This window comes from Ovis canadensis, chromosome 16 (assembly GCF_042477335.2).
Source record: "Ovis canadensis isolate MfBH-ARS-UI-01 breed Bighorn chromosome 16, ARS-UI_OviCan_v2, whole genome shotgun sequence".
NCBI classification, from domain to species: Eukaryota; Metazoa; Chordata; class Mammalia; order Artiodactyla; family Bovidae; genus Ovis; species Ovis canadensis.
The window spans coordinates 23,029,163-23,054,035 of record NC_091260.1 but is presented as its reverse complement, the minus strand read 5'-3'; the positions used below and the strand labels follow the sequence as shown (position 1 = coordinate 23,054,035).

General features: G+C 36.5%; 1 protein-coding gene across 1 annotated transcript in view; it reads left to right on the top strand.

Moving 5' to 3' along the window:
- The window catches only part of BDP1 (BDP1 general transcription factor IIIB subunit), a 99,891-nt gene that overhangs the window by 27,780 nt on the left and 47,238 nt on the right, over positions 1-24,873 (top strand). Inside the window, exons 9-16 of the mRNA XM_069556219.1 lie at positions 5,983-6,037; positions 7,738-7,881; positions 11,811-12,080; positions 13,213-13,360; positions 17,568-17,723; positions 21,144-21,303; positions 22,905-22,981; positions 23,844-24,039. Of these exons, the coding sequence (XP_069412320.1) occupies positions 5,983-6,037; positions 7,738-7,881; positions 11,811-12,080; positions 13,213-13,360; positions 17,568-17,723; positions 21,144-21,303; positions 22,905-22,981; positions 23,844-24,039 (1,206 nt within the window). The remainder of the gene's footprint in view (positions 1-5,982; positions 6,038-7,737; positions 7,882-11,810; positions 12,081-13,212; positions 13,361-17,567; positions 17,724-21,143; positions 21,304-22,904; positions 22,982-23,843; positions 24,040-24,873) is intronic.

Genomic DNA, 24,873 nt, shown 5'->3' with positions numbered 1-24,873 from the left:
TTAGATAATGAAGAGGAATAAATGTACCAGGATGCTGGGGTTAAGGATAGATTTTTGAACACAAAACGTATCTTTGAATTTTCTAGGGAAAGAACATACTGAGTTGTGTAGTTCTCTAATTGTTGCTTTCCTGCTGCTGCTAAGTCCCTTCAGTCGTGTCCGACTCTGTGCGACCCCATAGACGGCAGCCCACCAGGCTCCCCCGTCCCTGGGATTCTCCAGGCAAGAACACTGGAGTGGGTTGCCATTTCCTTCTCCAATGCATGAAAGTGAAAGTAAAGTCACTCAGTTGTGTCCGACTCCTAGGGACCCATGGACTGCAGCCTACCAGGCTCCTCCGTCCATGGAATTTTCCAGGCAAGAGTACTGGAGTGGGTTGCCATTGCCTTCTCCCTAGACCACTTTAACTTTGAGGACAACCAGTGATACTTTTTTTTTTTTAAGTAATACTATTAACAACAGCAATGATGTTTATCAATTAGTGCTTAAATATGCCTAAAAGAATGATCTTTCTCTGTCTTACAGTTCTTTTTGTTGAGAAACCTCATCATAAGTTTCCTGGGTTGGAGTGCGTTTGAGTGCACACTGTGTTGCTAAAATGCATTTCTGAGTCATAGTGAGATATTTTTGGAGACGGAAATGGCAACCCACTCCAGTATTCTTGCCTGGAGAATTCCAGGGACGGGGGAGCCTGGTAGGCTGCCGTCTATGGGGCCGTACAGAGTCGGATACGACTGAAGCAACTTAGCAGCAGCAGCAGCAGTGAGATTTTTATGCAACCATGGGCTTTCTTTTTCATTAATTAAAAGGACCATTAGGAAAGTTAGATTTTTTTTTTGAAATAGATCTGGCATAGACTGATTTACTGGGAACCATTGTATAGCGTAATGGTCTTTCTATTTCTGTAAAAGATGAGGGATCTTTTATATTCTTTATGTTCCTTTTTGAATATTGATCTCTGATACAATGAGAACAAAATGTTAAAGTGTTTGAAGGCTAGAAGTTGATTGTTTAGGGGAGCTCTTGGATCTGAGTAATTAATGATAAATCTGTCACTAGACTTTTCATAGGGTTGCAAAGAGTCGCATATGACTGAGTGACTGAACTCTGACACTGTTTCTCTTAAAAATAGTTTAGACTCTTCCCAAATTTAGTGTGGTCCCAGGAAGTCTTTGGGAAAAGTACAGAAAAGTAAAAATGGACTAGTAAATTATATTGAGTTGCAAATTTTGAACCAACCTTGCATTGCTGTGATAAATCCCAGTTAGTCATACTGTATTCTTTTTATATGTTACTGATTTTTAATATATTTTCTTGAGGATTTTTTGTATCTTTTGTTCATGACAGTATTGTTTTGTAATTTTCTTTCAGTGCCTTTGTGGTTTTGGTACCAGCATTTTGGTGGTCATGGAAAATGAGTTGGAAAGTGTTTGCATCCTGAAATCTGAGAAACTTTATTTAGGATTAGTATTATTTCTCCTCTTAATGTTTGATGTAATTTACCAGTGAAATTGTCTGGGCCTATATTTCCTTTGGAGGAAGGGTTTTCATTATAAATTCAATTTCTTTAATAGAGATATGGGTATTTATATTTTCAGTTTCTTCTTGCGTCAGTCTAGATGCTAAGTTGTTGAATTTATAGGCATAAAAATTTCATACTATTCACTTACCATTTTAATGCTTGTAGGATTTATTGTAGGATATATCTCACTGATTGATGATTTTTCTTTCTCTCTTTTTTTCCCTTGTCTTGCTAAAGGTTTTTGACCTTGCCAGAGTCTTTTAATGAATCAACTTTTAGCTATGTTATCAGTTGTATGTATGTTTTCATTGTTTTTTTTTTTAAAGTTTAGCATTTTCTTTCTTCAGGCATACCTCATTTTATTGCACTTGACACATACTGCAATTTTTTTTTAAATTAAAGGTTTGATGATGGTTTGTATTTTTTTTTCTATTTTTTAACAATAAAGAACTTTTAAATTAAGTATATACGTTGTTTTTCTAGACATAATGCTATTGTACCCCTAACAGACTACCTCAGTGTAAGGTAAACAGCTGTTTTGTGCCCTGAGAAACACACAAAAGCCTATGACTCGCTTTATTGCACTGTTCACTTTATTGTAGTGGTCTGGAACTGAACCCGCAATATCTTCAAGGTTTATGCCTATACTTACTTTGGGTTTAATTTGTCTTATTTTTTTTCCTTAGCTTCCTTAGATGAAAACTTGGAACATAGATTTTAAACTGTTCTTTTTTTAATTGAAGACATTTAAAGCTATATAGTTTCATATAAACTGTAGACTTATAGTATCGATAAGCTGTTTTCATTGTCATTCGGTTAAAACTATTGTCTAGTTTCCCTTGTGATTTCTTCCATGACATGCCAGTTATTTAGAAGTGTGTTTAATTCCCAGCGTTGGGACATGTCTAGATATCTTACTGTTATTGTTTTCTTTGCCACTGTGAAAGTCACAGCACGTAATCTGTAAGATTTCAGTCTTTCTGAAATTTGTTGATTGTCTCTTAAAGCCTGTCGTACTGTCATCTCGGTGAGCGTGCACTTGAAATGAACATGTCTTCTATAGTTGTTGGGTGTGGTGTTGTCTGAGAGAAGAGTTGATGCCTCTAATCACAGTTACAGATTTGTGTTTCTCCTTTTAAATTGATCAGTTTTTGGTGTGATTTGAACTTCATGTGTATTGAAGTTCTTTTATTGGGTGCATTCACATTTTTGCTTGCTGTTGAATTGATCCTTTTATTAGCAGGAAATGTCCCTATTTATCTTTGCCATCATTCCTTGTCCTAAAACAGGGGATAGGAGTCCTGATCCTCCTTACAGTCAAGAATATGAGTATAACTTCTGGTTGGCCTTTGGTATCTGTGTTCCCTGTTTCTGGTACTCCGCTTATATGAGTTAGTTTGCGAGACATTGTACTACAGATTACTAATGCTCTGTCCATTGTTTTTCCAGTCTTTTTTCTTTATTTCAGTTGGTTAGTTTCTGTTACCATGTTTATAGATTCACTGATCTTGTCTTCGGCTGTCTTCAATCTGCTGTTAAGTCCATTAGAGAGGGTTTCATTTATGGGATTTCAGCTTGGTTATTTTTCCTAGTTTCCATTCTTCTGCTGAGATTTCTGTATCTGTTCATTCCATATTTTCCTTTGAATTCTTGAACATATTTATAACAGCTGCTTAACTTTCTTGTCAGCTAATTTGAACATCTGAAATCTGTTTCTGTTGACTCTATTTCCTTGACCATGCAGCACCTTTTCCTATCTTTTCTCATGTTTTTTGTGGATTTTTTTTTTTTTTAATTGCAGGCTGGACATGGTGGATACTGTGTTACACAGTGTTTGAATTATGTTTGTTTGTATTTTTTCCTTCAGAGTGTTTGTTTCTGTATTGTCAACTCTCCTTATTCTTATGAAGTCTTGGTTTTAGGCTTTCTTAAGACTGATCCATACTCTAGGTTTCTCATCTGAATTACAGAAGATAATTTGAGTGACTGTTTTCTGATTTTTCCAAGCACGGTCGTGTTATACCATTCTAGATATATAGGGACGAAGATAATTCATTACATATAGTAGATCCCTTGGGGCGCTGGGGCTTAAGTCTCATGCTACAACCCTGACTGAGAAAGGCCGCTCTAAGGTGTGACCCTGTCTCTAACTGGTGATTGTTCTGATGTCTGAGCTGAATGTGTGGCTGTTAAACAAAGGTATGATGAACCCTGTCATCTCCCTATGTTACATGGCTTCTAGGATCTTCTTTCTGCTCCCATCCCTGTAGTAGCTATTCTCTACTAGACTTCATGCTCAGGGCATACGGAGCCCAGATGTGGACCAACCACCTCTGGAATACCTCTACCAGATTCGTGGGACTCCTCTTTAAATAGCTCTCTGCTCTGTAGAACCTGCCTCTGAAGGTACTTTACTTCCTCAGCTCAGTGGGATCTCTGGGCTCTGTATGGCCTTTCTCTCTCCTTGGTTAGGAAATTTAGCCCAGGCAGAGAGTCAGGGCGAAAGTTGGTATATCTTTTGTGTTTCCCTTCTTTCTGGGATTGTGGAATTGTGGTCTTGCTCTTCCAAGATTGTAGTCTTGTCCAGTGTTTAAAAATAGTTGATGCATTTATTTTGTTCCCTTTTAAAGGTATTTATGATGGGTTGGATGTGTGGAACAAGTCCATTGCCACTTACTTTGTCAAGGCCAGAAGTGGAAGTTATGGGATTTATTTTATGATCATGGAATTTGGCTTACAGTGATTCCTGCATGGATTCAATGACTAATATCAGGAAATTCCCTGGTGGTCCAGTGGTTGGAACTCTGTGCTTTCACTGCTGGGGCCCAGGTTCGATCCCTGGTCAGGGAACTAAGATCTCACAAGCATGATGAGGCCTAAAAAAGAATGGTTAATATCAACACATTCTTAAAAGTTTTAAATTGTTCTGGACTATATTCTCAATTAGATAAAATATGTTGTAGCTATGTTTTAAAATTGAATAATGCCTAAAGCCTATTGGCATTCTTCAGGATGTTTAGTGATTGTAGCCTGTCACTTTTTATGTGACTTCTGTTATGTGTAGATATGACTTTTGTTAACTTTTGAGGAAATCTTTACAGAATAATATGATCTTTAAGGGAGAAAGATGATCTGCTTTGGAAACTTCCATTTTACTTGGTAATAAGGGTTAGGAAGAACGGAAAAGAGGAATAATCTGTAGATTGAAAAATGTTAGTCATATAAAAAAATTGTGTCCAACTTTTTGTGACTCCATGGACTGCAACATGCCAGGCCTCTCTGTCCCTCACCATCTCCCAAAGTTTGCCCAAGTTCATGTCCATTGCATCAGTGATGCCCTCCAGCCATCTCATCCTCTGACCCCCTCTTCTCCTTCTGCCCTCAGTCTTTGCCAGCATCAGGGACTTTTCCAGTGAGTCAGCTGTTCACATCAGATGACCAAAATACTGGGAAATATAGGAAAGGTTAAACTGTAGAGCCTAATGATGTACCCTTAGATGATAAACAGTAAGGAAGTGCAAGAAAGTGACTGCTTTAAAGTCAGGTTAGTGGGTAGTTTCTTTTGGAGGGAAGAAGGGGTCAGTGAAGAAGTTATTGTGTGTGATTTCTCTCTCTCTCTTCAATAATATGATTTTTGTATTCTTAATAAAAGCTTTTAGAGCACTGATCTGTAAAGGGAGAGACTGGCTAATCATTCCCTCCCCTAGGATGTGTGTGTATGTGTGTGCCCTCAGACTTTTGAAGGTCTTGGGATGCACTGAGCCTTAAAACTTAACCATCTCCATCTTAAAGGAGGTTGGTTATCTGGAATAGAATTGGATTTTAGGATGCATTGAGCCTTAAACCTTAACCATTTCCATCTTAAAGGAGGTTATCTGGAGTAGGATCTTAGGATGCATTGAGCCTTAAACCTTAACCATCTCCATCTTAAAGGAGGTAATCTGGAGTAAAATTGCAAATGGGGCTCTTTGGTGCTCAGGAAAGCGAGGTTCTAAAGATAAACTTGGCCAGCTTCAAAGTTTTTCTCAGCTGTTTCTGTACAGTCTCCCCTTCATGCTGTTAAAAACATATTAGAATAATAATGTAAGAGGTTTAACTTGATATAAGTATACTAATTTTTAAAGAGTTAATACTAGTTAGCTTAATTGATCACAGTTTGATCTGTTTCCGTGCTAGTCAACTTTATTTTTTATTTTCTGTCCTCTGTAAATCCAGCTTCCATTGCTAATTCATGTTATTGATCTTGAGGAGCGCAGAGCTTGGTAGAAATCTTTCATCTCTATTTTTTAAAAGCTAAGGGTTTAAGTAATTTGCCTATTTGCAAGTTATTTATTATTCTCTGTTTATTAGAGAATCATATGTTATTATAAGAATTTTACTTTGATGTAATTTTTTAAACATAATATTCACTTGTTTAACAGGAGAAAATTACCATAGGGTTTGTTTTGTTTTGTTAACAGAATAAATTTAAACGTGAAGAGAAAACAAACGGATGGAGAATAGACAAAGCATTCCGTAAGTATTAACACCTCTTTAAGAATGAATTGTTTGAAGAGCCCCACAAATGACCAATATTTTGTCTTTGGTCTCAGTGTGTTTTAGGTTTGTTTTATCTCCCTCTATTGTCATAGGAAGAGTAGCACTGGAAATTTTTCCCTTTAGCAGTTTGGGTCTGGCAGATATAGATTTGTAGGCAAGGGAGTAACTAGAACATCAAGAAGCAATTAAGCAGGTTTCTGAGTCCCAAGAAATTAGAGGGACTGAGGAAACCATTTCCAAATGCTGTTTATTGTGGGGGAATTGTATTGAAGAAGTTCCTTGTTTCTGGAAGACACTATTAAATGATTCCTTACAATGGTAAGTCCATTATTCAGTTGGTAATGCAGACCACCTGCCCTGTTCCAGCTGCTGTTGCAGGCACCGAGAATATCACGGTGAGCAGGACAGCTGAGAATCCTGCTTCTACAGCCTTCAGTCTAAGTGGGTGGGGGAGGAATATAATTGGTGAGCAGGATAATTTCAGATAGCGATTAATTTCTAAGAATCAAAAAAGAGGGAGTGTGGATATTCAGGGAAAGTCTGTCTAAAGGTGTGACGTTTGAATTTAGACCTGATTTGAAAAAATGATGTATACCTTTCGGTTTTTAACTAATAACCTCATTAAAATGAGGCTGTTAGTTTCTCTTTAAGTCCAGAGAAATACATCAAGGGATTTGTAAAGAAAAACAGAATTTAATGTACTGTTTGAAGTAGTTCCTGTATCCTTTGTTTGGAAGATAATTATCAACATTTCATGATTAATGTGTTCTATGTTCATTTGCTATAGTGCTAATCTTAGGAAAAAATTCTAAAGAGAGGTACTTAGATTGTGTAGCTCTGTACGTTTATTTTCTGAGTCTAGACACAAAGGTAGATGAGTGGACACTGCACCTTATCAATGTGGTATTGAGTCCTCAGGAAAACCATTTCTAGGAATGGCTCCTCGAGGATCTGGAATGTTGTAGTCCTCAACTCTCTCCATTTTAGAGAAGTGGTCTTGAAACTTTTCATTATATTTAATCAGAAAAGAATCCATAAATCTATGAACAGTCTTTATGGGATGTGGAGTCATTGTTAGACCATTCTAAAACCTTTAAAATTCACTGTTTGGTGCTGTATAATAGAAATTATTTTACTGTTAATGGATATTTAGTGGAATAGTCCTGATTAATGTTCATTTACTTCCTCCTTTGCTGTATTTGAAAGAGTAAATTGTGAAAGGTTGTAATAAAGTGAGCACATGAAATTGAGAACTTCTTAGTCATTCCATTGTTTTAAAAAAGTATATTTATAACTATGCACAGTGTAATTTATAGTTTGACTTTTGATAAATAATTCACCTGTGTAACCACCACTCAAACAAGCCATGAAACATTGTCATCACTCCAGAAAGGTCCCTCTTTTCCCTTTCTAGTCAGTCTCCACTCCTAATCCCAAGCCAGGCAACCACATTTTTCATTTGAATCATCATAGGTTAGTTTCTCTTGTTCTAGAATGTCGTATTTTATTGTTCAGTGGGATTCTGTTATGTGACTGTACTATAGTGATTAAAGTTGTTTGTTCTCTTGCTGATAAGCTCATTTGCTTTTGATGTTATGATACTTAAGAAAAATTAAAACTTGGAAGTTATTTCCTTTTTAAATAAAAACTTGAAGGTTTTTTTTCTTTTTAAACAGAGGAAAAGCGCCCTTTTGACTTCGATTTTTTTGCTCATTTGCTTCAGAAAGTTCTTGCCGAAGAAGAGAAAAGAAAACAAAAATCTGTTAAAAATCAGAGTTCAAAGGAGAAGAAGTCCTCTAAATCACGGAAAAATGTAAAAGGTACTTATTGAAAAGAGTTATTTTACTTAGTAAGAATAGACTTCCTGTATTGTCTGTAAAGTCTTAGGGCATTCACACATGGTTCAGGCCGCTGAGACCATTAAGACGTCTGATCGGAGGGCGATGGTTTTTCTCAGTTTTCTGGTTAACTGGCCACGAACAGCAGCTCCCTTTGTAGTTTTATAACTGGTGTAACTGGGCTGTTGGCATCTTCTTGTGTCTGGGCACAGTTGTAGTTACTAAAGGAGAGCCAGAATTTTGAGGTGTCATGTTTGCTTATTATTTTTCTCTGTAAATCAAATCTGGCTCAAGAGTCAAATATAATGAAAAATGGAAGTCTAATACGTTGAGCTTGTGACTAAATTGTATTGTTTGAGCACAACTTATTTCTGAGGGACTTATACCAGGTAGGAAATTTTTTTATGTGGTTATTTCTATTTTTAGGCTTATCTTTTCTTAACTGTTTGAATTTTGATCTAAGGACAATGTTTAGCTATAATCTTATAAAGGATCTTTGAACTATAGGGAACCTTATGTGTTAGCTGTACATCCCAGCCCCTTTCCTTTTAATAACCCAGAAATAACCTCAGAGATCCTGTCATTTTTTCTTAACGTATCACAGTGTTAGTAGTGACAGCAGCAGAACTCAACCTAGAACTGGGAGAGTATGTGATGGGGGACCCCAGGAGGACCCCTAGATTCAGTTATTTGCTAAGACTCACAGGACTCAGCATATAGTTGTACAAATAGCTGAGATTTATTACAGTGAAAGAATGCAGAGCAAAATTGGCAAAGAGAAGGCACAGAGGTCCAAGTCTCGGGGAACCAGGTGCAGGTGTCCGTGAGTCACACGGGATGCACTTAATTTCCCAACATCATCTAGGAATGAGGTGTGTAAGGGGGTCCAGTGCTTAAGACCGCACCCCTCGAACGCAGGGAGCGTGAATTTGATCACAGGTTGGGGAGCAAAGGTGCTGCCCTGGCTACTCAGATTAAAGAATCTGCCTGCAGTGCAGGAGACCTGGGTTCGACCCCTGGGTTGGGAAGATCTCCTTGGAGAAGGGAATGGCTACCCACTTCAGTATTCTTGCCTGGGAAATTTCAGGGACAGAGGAGCCTGGTGTACTACAGTCCATGGGGTCACAAAGAGTCAGACATAACTGAATGGCTAACACACTGGGGAAATAAGATCCCACGTGCTGTGTGGTATAGCCAAAAAATAAAAAGTAAAAAAAAAAAATTATCTACCAGGGAAGCTTGTTACCACGTCAGCACCCAGGGTTTTTATTTAGAGGTTGGTCATGTATACACCATATTCCTGGCACGTACCAGAATTCAAAATGCCCAGAAGGAAAGCAGTTGTTCAGCATAAACCACATTGTTTGTTTAAACAGTTTAGGTGCAGTGAGCCACTTTCGTCAGTTAGGCTGACGGAACCCCAGACCCAAGTTTCCAGACACAGCCCGTGGGCCAACCTTTTATGCAGGCCTTTCAAAGGAGTGCAATGAGCCCTGCTTTGTTAACTCTTTCTGCACAGAGCCAATATAGAACTTCTTTCTCTAGAGCTTAGTTCCCTGTCTTTCTAAACGTAGTGTTAAAGACTGCAAAGTCGTTTCATTCTTTAGTCAATTTTTTAACTTATTTAGCCCTGGGAAACTAAAATAAATATACTCAGTTCAGTTCAGTTCAGTCGCTCAGTCATGTCCGACTCTTTGCAACACCATGAATCGAAGCACTCCAGGCCTCCCTGTCCATCACCATCTCCCGGAGTTCACTCAGACTCATGTCCATCGAGTCCATGATCTCATCCTCTGTCATCCCCTTCTCCTCCTGCCCTCAATCCCTCCCAGCATCAGGGTCTTTTCCAATGAGTCAACTCTTCGCATGAGGTGGGCAAAGTACTAGAGTTTCAGCTTTAGCATCATTCCTTCCAAAGAAATCCCAGGGCTGATCTCCTTCAGAATGGACTGGGTGGACCTCCTTGCAGTCCAAGGGACTCTCAAGAGTCTTCTCCAACACCACAGTTCAAAAGCATCAATTCTTAGACATGCAGCTTTCTTCACAGTCCAACTCTCACATCCATACATGACCACAGGAAAAACCATAGCCTTGACTAGACAGACCTTAGTCGGCAAAGTAATGTCTCTGCTTTTGAATATACTATCTAGGTTGGTCATAACTTTTCTTCCAAGGAGTAAGCGTCTTTTAATTTCATGGCTGCAGTCACCATCTGCAGTGATTTTGGAGCCCAATCTATCAATAATCTTGTGATTACTGTGGTACAGATGATAGCATAAGTACCCCCATTGTAACTTATTTAACGTGAGAACTTTTCAGGTATTTTGTTACAGGTCAGAATTTAAAAATTGCTGATTATTATTCTGATCAATAAATCCAGTGTTTTCTTAATTTTAAAATCTTGTTTGACTTTTTTTGAATAAAAGTGGAGACCTGGGTTCAATCCCTGGGTTGAAAAGATCCCCTGGAGAAGAGAAAGGCTACCCACTCCAGTGCAAGGAGATCCAGCCAGTCTATCCTAAAGGAAATCAGTCCTAAGTATTCATTGGAAGGACTGATGCTGAAGCTGAAATTTCGATAATTTGGTCACCTGATGCATAGAACTGATTCACCTAAAAGACCCTGATGCTGGGAAAGATTGAGGGCGGGAGGAGAAGGGGACGACAGGGGATGAGGTGGTTGGATGGCATCACCAACTCAATGGACGTGAGTTTGAGTAGACTCTAGGAGTTGGTGATGGACAGGGAGGCCTGGCGTGTTGCAGTCCATGGGGTTGCAGAGTTGGACAAGACTGAGCGACTGAATGAACTGAACCCACTCCAGTATTTGGCCTGGAGAGTTCAATGAACTGTTATAGTCCATGGGGTCGCAAAGAGTCGGACACGACTGAGCAACTTTCACTTTCACAAATGACATTGAATTCTATTGTTTTTGTTTTTTTAAATATAATGTATTACCTTATCTTTTTCTAGAATATTAATTTTCTTTTATTTATTTGGCTGTGCTGGGTTTCAGTTGTGGCACTCAGATCTCCTTAGATCTTTAGTTGCAGCGTATGGGATCTAGTTCCCTGATCATGGATCAAACCTGAGCCCCCTGCATTGGGAGTGTGAAGTCTTAGCCACTGGACAACCAGGGAAGTCCCCATTATTTTACCTTTTTGATATAGTTAATTGTTAATATGTCTTCAAAGAAGAGCACTAGAAATTGTTTAAAAATCTTTGCTAATAAGGTTGTTCATTGTAAAACAAAGAATAGAGAAAATTAAATTCTTGAACTCTCTCTCCTACATTGCCCTCAAAGTCAAATTCTTCAGCTTTCTTTGGGATAATTATTAGTAAATTATGAGTTAGTATGAAGGTGAAAAACGCTCAGTTGTGTCCGACTTTTTGTGACCACATAGACTGTAGCCCTCAGATTCCTCTGTCCATGGGATTCTCCAGGCAGGAATATTGGAGGGGGATTGTCATTCTCTTCTCCAGGGGATCTTCCCGACCCAGGGATCGAACCCAGGTCTCCTGCATTGCATTAAGATTCTTAACCATCTGAGCCACCAGAGCAGCCTTTTAGTATAGTAACTCTTTTCTATGATATGCCTATATATGTTTGTCTTGGAATATATGTAGTTTTTTTCCTTAAAAATGAGATGATACTGTGAATATTGTTCTGCAACTTGAGTTTTTAAATGCAACAATAATTTTTGAAATCTTATACATTACTGCATATAAAGCTACCTCTTTATTTACTACCTAGATTTCTATAGCATTATAACTTATTTAGTCATTCTCTGTTGGACAGTTTAAGTTATCTTTAAATTTTTGCTAAGACATCCTTAAGTATTTATCTTCTCCACCTTTAAGCATTTTTCTATAGATTGTTTTTGTAGTTATAACAATTTCTCTTACTTTCAGTGAAAAAAGTTGCTAATGATGATCGAGATGAGTCTGTGAGCACTAAAATTTCAAACTCAGGAAGGTCGCAAAAGGATGCTCAGACAGTTGAAGAAGAACTGCAGTCTCTGACTTTATCTGAACAGGATTCAGAACAGAATGCATTAGAACTAGACGTAAATCAAAAGAAAAGAAGAAGAAAGAATCAGGGTGAGGGTAGTGAACAAGAAGTGCATTTTTCAGGAAGTGCCACTGTTCAGCCAGGCTCTTCTAAAGGAGAAAATCACAAAAGTAAGTTTATTACATATTTTAGCAGCCCCTATATTACTTGTGAAGACATGTATAACTTAACTATGCTCCTTCTGAATAATAGCAGCCAGTGATGAGTATTCCTTGGTTCCATATTCATGGTACTATGTTAAACCCTTTTAATTTAAAGAAAAAATTATTATTAAAAAAAATGAAGTGAAATGAATTTTTTCCTCTGAATTTGTCTTTGAGAAGTGTTACCTCTTAGGTACTCATATTAACAAGTCACATGTATATAGTTAAATGTGTACTGTATCTGTTAATAAATCACGGGTTTTCATGTCCTACCTCTACAGAGCCCCTCTATGAACCCAAAATAAGTTGTTTAATTTGTGTAAAAGGGGTGTGTGTGTATATGTGTGTTAAGTCGCTGCAGTTGCTCCACGTCTTTGCGACCCTGTGGACTGTAGCCTGCCAGGCTCCTCTGTCCATGCGATTATCCAGGCAAGAATACTGGAGTGGGTAGCCATTCCCTCCTCCAGGAGATCTTCCTGGACCTTGGGGATTGAACCTGTGTCTCTTAATGTCTCCTGCATTTGCAGGCAGTTTCTTTGCCACTAGCGCCACCTGTAAAGCTCTACTGAAATAAATATTCCTCAATTTTTTCTTTTGTTGAACTCCCTAGAGTGTAGACATTTTGACACTTCTGAGTTCCTGGGGAATGAGAGCTAAGAGTTAAGGGACATCTTAGTTGCTTTCTTTAAGAGTTCATATATAGATTACTATATATGTGAATACATATATATAGATTACTATATCTAAGTAATATAGATTACTTAAAACAGATAGCCAAGTAAAGAGAGGAGGAAAAGATAGTAGCAGACCAGAACAATCTTTCTGTAGAATTTAAGTTTTATGTGGTTTGGCTTCACCAAGATTTTAAGTGAATCCTGATAGGTAACATAGTGTGATTTATAGGCATCATAATATTATGCTCTTTTGTGGCTTATGATTAAAGATATTACATATAAAGGAGAATAGCTCAACTATTAAGAAATTGCACTTTGGGCTAGTTTCATAATCCTTACCTTATAGGGTTGTATGTGAATTCCTTTGTGCTTTTAAAAATGTTTTTGCTATCATTTTTATAATAATACACATTTTGTATTAATAGATAAAGGCCTGTCTTTAAGTCCTGAGATTAATGAAAATGAATCCAGTAAGGAACAAGAGCTTCCCTGTGTACAGGACACAGATGACCTTGTGGGTTTATCCTCTAGTGAAGACGCTGAGAAAAGAACTGACCCTATTCTTTCATCAAGGTATTTTTTGTATGGTTACTCACTTTGTCTACATCTTCTCACAGATACTGAAGGAGGAGTGTGAAATCTCCACCTGTAATTGTGAATTTGCCTATTTCTCTTTTCAGTGCTGGTTATTTTTTTCATGTCTTTTGAAGCTCCTTTGTTAGGTGTGTACATTTATAGGATTGTTGAATCTCCTTGGTGAAATCACCCTTGCATCACTTGTGTGATATCATTCTTGTCTTGCTCTTTGTTCTGATGCTTGCTATGCCACTACAGCCTTCTTGTGGTTAATGTTTGCATAGATTTATCGTTTTCTATAAATATTTTCTCTTAACTTTGGTTTTCAGCTGTTTGAATGTGATATATCCTGCTGAGAGTTGTTTGTTTTTACTCCCAGTAAAAAACACATGAGATCTACTCTTCTAAATGAGTTTTTAAAATGTGCAAAGTTGTTAACTGTGAGCACAGTGTTGTACAGCATGACTGAAACTGTCTGTTGAACAGTAACTCTGTTTCCTCCCCATCTCTGGCCCGGGTAACCACCATTCTACTTTCTATTTCTATGAGTTACTTTAGATACTTGAAATACGTGGAATCACATAATATTTGTCCTTTTATGAGTGGCTTATTTCACCTAGCATAATGTTTTCAGGGTTCATCCATATTAAAGCATATGATAAGATTTCTGTTTTTATGGTCAAATAATATTCCTTTGTAGGTATATATCACATTTTCTTTCTTTGTTGGTGTGTCAGTGAATATTTACAGTGTTTCCATCTTTTGGTTATAATGAATAATGCTGCAATAAACATGAAATTGAAGAAAATTCTAAGAGATCTGTTCTCAGTTCTTCTGGATAAATGCTCAGAAGGAGAATTGCTGGATCATATGATAATTCTGCTTTAAGTTTTTTGAGGAGCCTTCATACTGTTTTTATTGTGGCTGCATTTTACATTCCCACCCACAGTTCATAAGTATTCCAGTTTTTCCACATTCTTACCTGCATTATTTTATTTTTTAAAAATTAATATATATTTTTAATTAATTACATTTAAAAAATTAATACAATAGCTCCTAATAGGTGTGAGATGATAACTTACAGATTTGATTTGTATTTCCCTGATGATTGTGATGTTGAGCTCTTTAAATGCTTAAATACTTGTTGGCCATTTGTGTATCTTCTGTGGAGAAATGTGTATTCAATTCCTTTTCCAGGTTTAATAAAAAATGTTTATTTCTCTTTTGGTTGTACCTTACAGCCTCCTGTGGGGTCTTAGTTCCCTGGCATTGAACCCCTGCCCCTGCAGTGGAAGGGCGGAGCCTTAACTTCTGCCAGGGAAGCACCCTTTTCCAGTTTTTTAATGGAGCTATTTGTTTTTCTGTTACTAAGTTGTAGAAGTTTCTTATCTATTTTGAATATTAAGCCCTTGTCTGATACATAGTTTACATATCTTTTTCTCCCATTCAGCAGTTTGCCTTTTGCCTTTTGATTGTTTCCTTTGCTCTACAGCAGGTGTTTAGTTTGACATAGTCCCACTTGTCTATTTTTGCTTTTCTCACCTGTGCCTTTTCTGTCATGTCCAAGAAATCACTGCCAGTACCAATCTTATGAAGCTTTCCCCCTGTTTTCCTTTAGTTTTATCCCTTAAGGTGTTTTATCAGGGTTCTTTAAGGTTTAAGCACCTTAAAGCACCTTAAAAGGTGTTTTAAAGTTTTTAGTTTTATCCTTTAACGCAGTGGACCATGGTTTCAGTCCCTAGTCCAGTGACTAAAATCCCACAAGTTGTGTAGCACAGCTGAGAAAGGGGAAGAAAAAATGTTACCTTTAAATCTTTAATACATTTTGAGTTAATTTTGGGGTGTAAGATAAAGGTCCAGTTTCTTGTGTGTGTGTGTGTTTCTAGCTTTCCCACATGATTTGTTGAAGAGTCATCCTTTTCCTATTGTGTAGTTTTGGCACCCTGGCAAAGACCATTTAATCATATATGCATGGGTATATTTGTGGGCTGTTTTTTCTGATCCATTGGTCTGTGTATACCCTTTTCTGAAAAATCTGATGAAAACCACTTATTGTTGTAAGGCCGGACCTGGGGGCCCATGATGGGCTGCCCCTCCTCTCCCTCCTGCCTGCTGGGGAAGTCCCTAACGGAAGGAGCCTCCCAGATCCCGGGGACCAATGACAGCACACTTCACCAGCTAAAGCCGCCCCACCCCAGCCACGTAGAAGGACCTGTCAGCCCGCGACGCCTCGGCCTGGCGACCTATCCGAACCCCCGTCCTTCTAGCCTGACCATCCCTCGCAATGAACATATAAAAACCACCCCCAACACGGACCGGGCCTGGACTTCCTTGACCTGCCTCGTTCGGGTCCAGGAACCCCGCCCGGGAGCGCTTCCCCATTAAAGCCTGTTAGACACTCTTTTCGGTGTCCTGGTCGTCTTTACCTAACAGTTGCCATGTAAAATGCATGTATGCACATGTGCCAATTTATTCACACAATTCAGAAGATTAATAGTTTCTTTGAAGAAAAGCCATTAGACCTCAGGTCTTTAACTTGCTGGGTAACAGATATCTAAGTTTTCATCTCAGACACGCAACTAACCTCGTAGACTATGCACAAAACAATACTGATGACTTTTTTTAAGGGGGGAAGACAATCCTGTTATGACTGTTTAAATCCCATTGGTTTTGTAAAATAGTGAGCTGATTCTATAATTGTTATGTCCATAAGAGTGAAGGCTCATGAATGGTAAAGACAATTTTGGGAAACAACTCTGGAGATGAAATTATTCTAAAGCTAGAGTAATCAAAAGTGTGGTACTGGAAAAGGGCAAGTTGACTGAGGAACTGGATGTAGAATCTAGGAAGAGAAATTTAGGAATCTGATAGATGGCAGAGGTAGCATTAGCAGTTATCTCCCATATCCTATGATAAACCATAATGGAAAAGAATATTAAAAAAAGAAAATATATGTGTGTGTGTGTGTAACCAGATCACTTTGTTACTGCTACTGCTAAGTCACTTCAGTCGTGTCCGACTCTGTGCGACCCCGTAGACAGCAGCCCACCAGGCTCCCCCATCCCTGGGATTCTCTAGGCAAGAACACTGGAGTGGGTTGCCATTTCCTTCTCCAGTGCATGGAAGTGAAAAGTGAAAGTGAAGTCGTGTCCGACCCTTAGCGACCCCACGGACTGCGTTGAGTAACAGGAATTAACAATATTATAAGTCAGCTATACTTCAATAAAAATAGATAAGAAAAAAAAGAAATATGTACAGTAAGAAAGAGATTAGCAGGTAAAGACTGAGTTACTCATTCATTAAATGGTGTTTAGATATGAAACAAATGATAGTAGACCCCTATTTTGCCTTATGCAGTAACTTGCATAGATTAAAGATGACATATATAAAGCAAATCTTTAAAACTCTTAAGAGAAACTGTAGAAAAATATTTTTGTGATGTCAAGGATTTCTTAAAACATAAAAAGCACAAAGTTTAAAGGATAAAATTGATAAATTCAACTACAGTAACATTAAATACTTCTATTGACAAACGTCTCCATGAAGTAAAACACAAGTTGCTGATCATGAGGTTTTACATGTAACATCTAACCTGAAAAAGAATATACAAGGAGCACTGGGAAGAGAAACACCCAGTAGGAAAAAAAAAAAAGCAGCAAAAATAAAGCATGGCTAAATGTGAATTTGTGTTGAGATTGAATGCTGGCCACTAGCTAGTCATTGTCTATGTTACCGTTAGCTGAAAGGCTTCCCGGTACAGCATTCCTCTCCTTCCGTGGTGCTCCGTGAACTCCAGCTTGTGCGCACTGGAACTTCGTCCTTGATCTCCATGACTCTTGGGTAATGCGGTAGTACTGTGTGAAGGACTGCCGATGATACATTTTAATGAGATAATTCCTAAACTTTACACATACATTTGATTCGTGAACCCCGTGTAGTTAAGAGGTTTTCATTTTGTAACTTCTTGAGCACTTACCCTGTTCATTGTGGCTGTTACTGTCTCCTATGGTACAGTGTTTTAATAACATGGTGCGAGGAAGGGTCTCAGAGAAACCAAAATACCCGTTTTGTTTATCCCGTGATATGAAGGATCATCTTTCAGAATTTTGACTTTGTGTATTTAAAAAAATCTTTTAAATGTTTAGTAGAAGATGTCTGTTACTAAAAGGTTCTTTTTCCCAATGTATTTTCATTTGCTTCATAGTCAACAAGATGTCATATCAGTAGCAACTGAGACTGCAGAATCAAACACTTCAGACTTGCCTTCATCAGAAGGTGGAGTTAGAGCATTGTGTGAGGTGAATAGTGCTGAGAGTAGTTGTACAGAAGAAAGAGATGTTGACCTAAAAGATAAATCACTGTAAGTATTTTACATGGTAGGATTTTAAAATTTGTTTTTAAAATTTTGATAATTTGTCATTAAGAAATGATGATAATGTTGTTTTCTTAAGGGATTAGGAGGGTACTAGAGTCTGACAAGTCTGAAAGCGACTTCACTTTCACTTTCCACTTTCATGCATTGGAGAAGGAAATGGCAGCCCACTCCAGTGTTCTTGCCTGGAGAATCCCAGGGATGGGGGAGCCTGGTGGGCTGCCGTCTATGGGATCGCACAGAGTCGGACACTGAAAGGTTGTTGAATCACGACGCCGGGATTCTTGGCCCCCAGAGGAGAAGAATTCAGTCTGGGGCCAGAGACGAGGCTTGATTGCTCAGAGCTTTTGTGTAGTAAAGTTTTATTAAAGTATAAAGGAGATAGAGAAAGCTTCTGACATAGGCATCAGAAGGGGGCAGAAAGAGTACCCCACTGCTAGTCTTCAGCTGGATGTTATATAGTCACCAGCAGTATGTTAATGAAAGAAAGGAATGTCTCAAAACTTAGAATGGCACCAGGCCCCTCACCCATAAGATGTATTTTGGGATAATCTTGGCACTAAATGGTTTATCTTGGGCCATAAAAGGATTAACTTGAATCTTGAAGAAGGGCAGATCACCATACAAATAGCTTCATTTACATAGATTAGAGGAACAGTATAACATACTGGTTTATCAAGTAGGTTCTGAGCCCAAAAGGCGGAACCGACTTGAAGACAGAGTTTGGGGTAAATGCATAGCACATTAGCATAGCTTAAGATAAACATTTCCATAAGAAAAAGGCATTGGTTATCTCTAGGTTTGAGAATAGTTAACTTCAGGTGAAATTAGGTGTCATGGCAACACCGAATTTTAAGAGAAACCTCCTTTTAAATTTGTATAGACAAGGAAAAAAGATCTCTAGTTTGTTTCCTCCTGCCACTTAAGAGAGATAAAATGTCTGACACTTGCAGGCTATTTCCTCCACTTGGAGACCCCTGGCCTTCCTGCCTGTTACCCTCTCAACACGACTGAAGTGACTTAGCAGCAGCAGCATAGACCATTTAGTATGTAATTGTACTGTGGCCTGAGGGACATCAAAGTTTTTATATTTTATTACAGAAAGATTATCTTTTATATCTGATATATAGGAGTTATAGCAAAGTGGTAACTTACAATGAAATTCTAAAATAATTTAGAAACCTAAATATTTGCTGTGAGATTTACTTGGTCTGAGTTATTTTTCATACCTGTTGTCAAAGTAGTAGATTTTGATATTGATACTTCAAAGAGATTATGTGTTATGCTTGCTAGTGTGAAAATAGTGGTTAAATTAATACCTTCAGTAAAAACAATAAAAGCACTGCAAGACTTTTCCTTTGAAAAGATATCTAAAAAATTCAGATTTCCTTTTTGTCTCCTTTATAACTCCTCTGATGGGCTTAACAGCTGTTTAGTTTATGAATTTTTATTTTCAGTAAAGCATGGTCACATTGAGAATCAAATTTATTTGTTTTTTTAAATTGTTTTTGGCCGAGTGGCTTGTGGGATCTAAGTTCCCCGGACAGGGATCAAACCTGTGCCCTCCACAGTGAAAGTGCAAAGTCCTAACTACTGGACTGCAGGTAATTCCCAAGACTTACTTTTTTTCCAGTAAAAATAGAAACTAGTCTTTGGAATAGGCAATATATTCCTGGGGTTCAAACATTCAAAAGTACAAGAAGTTACACAGTGAATTATCTCTTCTACCATGGCCCCATTTACCCTAACAAGTAAATAGTGTTACTTATTTCTGACATTCTTTCAGAGATTGAAAAATGAAAACACAACCAAAAAAAAAAAAAAACAACTGACATTAAAGCTAATACAAATACACAAAGTCCATATTTTTTTTTTACTCTTTTCACAAACTTAGTGGTAGCATAGTATACTTGCTGTTTTGCAAGTTTTTGTCTTATATCCTCATATCTTTACATAAAGGCCTTCTTTATTCTTTTTATAGTTGCATACTGTTCTGTTGTATGGATGAATTACAGTTTATATTATCTGTGCCCTGCTGATGACTCTATATGTTGTTTTTACAGGCAGTGCTTAGAAACTTATACCTCTGCCCTTTCACCTTTGTGCAGTGTATTTGTAGGTTAAGTTTCAAACATGAAATTGCTAACCCAAAGGATATATTTGTATGTGAGTGTGTGTACATTTATATACATTTGTGATTTTAATAGACACTTCCAAAATGCTCTTCCTAGGAGTTATCCTAGTTTATATTTCCACTAACAACATAAGAAATCTCTGCCTTACCAACAGTGTTACAAACTTGGATTTTTGCCAGTCTTGATAGATTGTAAAATAAAATAGTGTCTCAGTATGATATATCTACCTCCTCCTCCTTTTTGACCAGGCGTGTGTAATTTTTTTATTTTTTTTCCCTTCAGTTGCTTATTTAAAAATTTTCTGTACCTAACGAAATGTCAAAAGAATGGAATAATGAACATTTGTATATGATTCCCCTTAGAGTCTCTGATTCTTAATATCTTTTCACATTTGTGCTTACTTGCTCTACTTTTAATTGGTATTCAGTATGTTTCTCTTTGGGAGTGAAATTGAGCATCTCTTCACATTTCAAACCTATCTTTATTATTTTTTTTTTTTTGTGAGCTCATACCCTTTGTCCAGTTTTCTAATGAGTTATTATTGGTGTTATTTTGTAGGAGGCCTTTACATTTTAGAGAGGTTATTCTCGTAATATGAGTAGTAAAACATGCCTGTTTGTAGTTTGACTTGCAACATATCTTTTGGCCATGTAAAAGCTTTTTGTTTTTATATTGTCAGATTTCTCTCTCTCTTTCTCCTTTTCTTTTTTTTTCCTCTTATGGCTCCTGATTTCCTGATTTTTTAATCAAGTTTTAGAAAGGCTTATCCTGTTTCAAATTTATAAAAGAATTGATTCATTTTTTTCTCTGTGGTTTGACTTAAATCTTTGATTCATTTGGAATATATTGCAAGTACAATGCAAGGGATGAAACTTATTTTGTTCCCTAGTATTACTAGTTTTCCTGTCACCATTTAGTTGAATATTTATTAAAAAGATGCATTACTTTTGTGTTCATTTCATTCTATTTTGAAATGCTAACCTTATTGTATGCTAAAATCTTATGTATTTTCAAGTTATCTTTTTTTTGTTTCAGTTATGTTATTCATGTATTAGTACCACAATATTTTAATTATCGATGCTGAGTATTATAAATATCTGATAAAACAAATTAGTAATCTTTCAGTGCTCTTGTTCAGTTTTCTTTGCTACTTTTATTGTAAGTAAGCTTAAAAGAGTTCTTTTCTAGCTCTAAATGAATTTTTAAAGAATTTTCCAGAATTTATTTAATATGTCTGCATGTTGGTAAAATTTGAAGGATGTTAATTTTCTAGGGAACCTGATCAAACAGAAACTATTAAACCAATGACAAGAGGACGACTCCAGAGACCTAAACCCAATTTATCGAGGGCAGTTGGGAAGAAATCAGTTCTTTCACGAGGTAAAACAGATGCAGAGGACAAGAGTTTACATAAAGAAACTCCTGTTGAAAAGGTATGGAATAAGAGGCATAAGGGAAATTAAAATTATAAAGTTTTTTTACTAAGTAGTTGGGAATAAAAATGTTTAACTTGTAATTACAATGTAAATGATAATAAAGCCAAGATATAAGAAATTCACACATTAATAAATTGTCTTACTAGCCTCATACCTTTTCTTTAGAATGTCAGATATATCATTTTGAACATCCTTAGTAGTGATAAAGCTATCTTTTGTTTACTTATATAAGATTTTTATTAAAAGTATTTTTTAAACCAGCTATAGTGAAATTATACCCACAACTCTCTTTTCTAAACACAGATAGATTTTCTCTTTTTATGAAAATAAACATTTCTGTATTTTTTAGTTATAACATATATTACATTTAAGACTTGTTTCTCTGAAACTATTAATTTATACTCTCTTGGGGTTAGTCGTTTTCTTTTTTTAGTTGATCTTTTTAATAGCTGCATCAGATGAACATTATTATTACTTTACCTGCCATTTCTTGGTGTTTAGGTTGTTTCTATTTTTTTTAAACTCTATAAGTAAAAGCAGTTTTGTAAATAGCAAAGAATAAATTTCTAGAGGTGGTAGGGATTACTTGGCCATAGTATTTAAAATGTATTTTTGGCTCTTGTTATGTATTAACAAACTGACAGTCAAAAAAAAAAAAAAAAGAATCTTAGAAACTTGCTGGCAGTCCAGTGGTTAGAACTCGGTGCTTTCACTGCCTGCCTGGGGAATTAAGAACCCACAAGCCATGCAGCGGTCCCCCCAAAAATCTATTTACATTTCTGTAAGCATTATGAATGTTTGCTTCATTATATCTTTGCCAGTATTATATTATTAAAAATGCTTTATTTTTGCTAAAATAATTCTTTGAATTTTAGTCTGCTTTTTTCCTTTTATGTGAAATCTTTCCATACTTTTTATAATGTAGTTATATTATTATATTCTCATAAGATGTTTTTAAGTTCTAGAAAATTGGGAAAATACAGACTTATGTAAAAATTAAAATAGAAATTAATTGTTTAATCCCATGCAACCGTTTTAGGATATATCCTTCCAACTTTTTTTTTTTACAAAGTTGAGTAGTATTGTTAATTCAGTTTTGTATACTTTGGTATTTTAACATTTCATAAATATTTTTTCACATCATTAAATGTCTTTTGAAAACATGATTTTTAGTGAATTCATCATTTCATAATATTCTATCAGTGAGTGTAACTAAATTTATTTAACCGTTTATTCATTATTGGATATTTGTCAGTTTATAGTATTTGCTGTTTTGCATAGTGTTCCAGTGACCATCCTTGAACTTAAGTCTTTGTCTAAATATTTTCTTAGAGTAGCATCTAAGAAATTGTATTACTGGGTCAAAGAATATAAACATTATTAAAGCTCTTGATAGATATTGGTAAGGATATATCAATTTGTGCTTCTATTAGTAATGTATGAGATTATATGTTTAAAATGTTCTCACCTGTGTTTATGATTTTAACAACTCTTCTAATAATTAGAAGTACAAAAAAGAGAAATTTTGTTATTTCCACTTATTTATTTATTAAAAGTTTTTATGTTAAGTAGATTAAATATAAAAATTAAATTTGTAGAGTCCCATGGAAAAGGATGGTATTTCTGGAATGGAGAATACAGAGAAAGGGAACCGAGAACCTGATACTGTATCTAAGTAAGTATTTAGGAAATAGGATAAAAATAGTAACTCTTAGGAATGATTGTAATGCCTTGTTTTCTACTTCCTAATGTCTGAATTTTATTTTCAGCTAGTGTAATTAAGTTCATTTTTAATTATAGGGATTGTTGAAACATTTAATAATGCTATTTATGCTTGGTGTTACAAGCATAATAAATATGCTTAAATAAATTATGGTGTGGGTCCACTAGTTAAGCAAATCTTGTTAGATAAATTAATGGTTAAGAAGTATGATGATGGATAATTTTATTTATAGCAAGGGGTTTCAAAAGGGCATGTTTAGGGGAATTCCCTGGTAGTCCAGTGGTTCGGCCTCTGTGCTTCCACTGCAGGGTCACACATTCAGTGCCTGGTTGGGGATCTAAGATCCTACATGCTGCTCGGTGTGGCCAAAAACAAAAAAACAACAGGATATTTAACGTGGAGTGAGAACTAGAATAGGTCTTGGTCCAATATAAATCTGAACCAGTGGATTCAGAACTGTGTATTCATGCCATAATCTGTGTCTAATACCCTGAAGGTGTATGTTACTCAGTGGTATCCTGAGTGGGTAATAATATTCCATACTTGTCAGGTATAGATTTTTTCCAATTCTGTGGTGAAAAAATGCATTTTTATTGTCATGCTTCTAGGACTGTGTCTGTTCTAGAGAGTTAAGATATTAGAGGTATGTGTATCTTTGCAGATATTCTTGACACTTGTGAATTATTTTGTATTTCCAAATGGTTTACTTATTTGTACCTGGGAGAAAGTACTGAAAATAAGTCTCTCTGTGATATACAAGTAATTATGTGACTTCAGAATAACCATTGATTTTATTCCTTTGTAATTACTCTAGTTTGAGTGAAAAAACTTGTCTGCAGGAAGATGATCAACCAAAGGCTTTCAGACCTGCACGACTAATGCGGGGCTTATTACAAAGGCCAAAACCAAATGTAGGTAAAGCTGCTGAAAGAAAAGGAACTCTTACATCACAGGAAAAGCCCGGTGCCAGTATAGAAAAGAATGAAAATGAATCCTGCATCAACAGAAATGTAAGTACTCTGATGCCCTCCAGTTTTTTGCTAAACAAAACTTAAGCCTCCTTTCATCTCCCGTTTTAAAACATCAGTACTATACAATTATCTACACTGTTCTTTAAATTTAATGCCCGTATGTCATAGCCAGAAGCTTTGCTGACGTGAAGTCACTTAGCTCTCAGCTCTGTGGATTTTAAGCGTTTATGTGGTGAATCATCTGCTTTTACCTTGTGCATGTTTGGACTTGCCTTTTTCCCTCATCACTCAGCAGGTGTGATTACACTTCCCCTTTGAAGGGAATTACAGGATTATACTTCTCTTTCAAAAATATAGGTAGGTGTCTGAATTTTAACACCGACTTAAACAAAATAGAATGTTAAAAGCTCCCTATATAATATTCCAACAACAAAGATTATAAATTTTAGATATTTACATAATAACTGATCTTTGTGATAAGAGTAAAAATTGGTATGGTTTGAGATTGGAATTTCTTTTGTAGTAATTCCCAAGGTCTCTAATGTGATTATAATAATCCAAAAGATTTAGAAAGACAGAACCCAAGGAATAATTTTAACAGATTACTTGCTTTCTGACTGGGAAGAAAAGAATAGGGGCTTTGAGATGAGATAAAAGGTGTGGCTTATGAAATTTTCTATATCTTAAGAAAAAAACATTAAAAAGTGCCTCTTAGGAAATTCCCTGGTGATCCAGTGGTTAGGATTCTGTGCTTCTGCTACTGGGGACCTGGGTAAGATCTGTTAGGTATACAGCCCAGCCCGAAAAAAAAAGTGCCCCTTGAATATCATTTTACAGTTTTAAAATGTTTACCATTTTCCTTGTACTCAAATT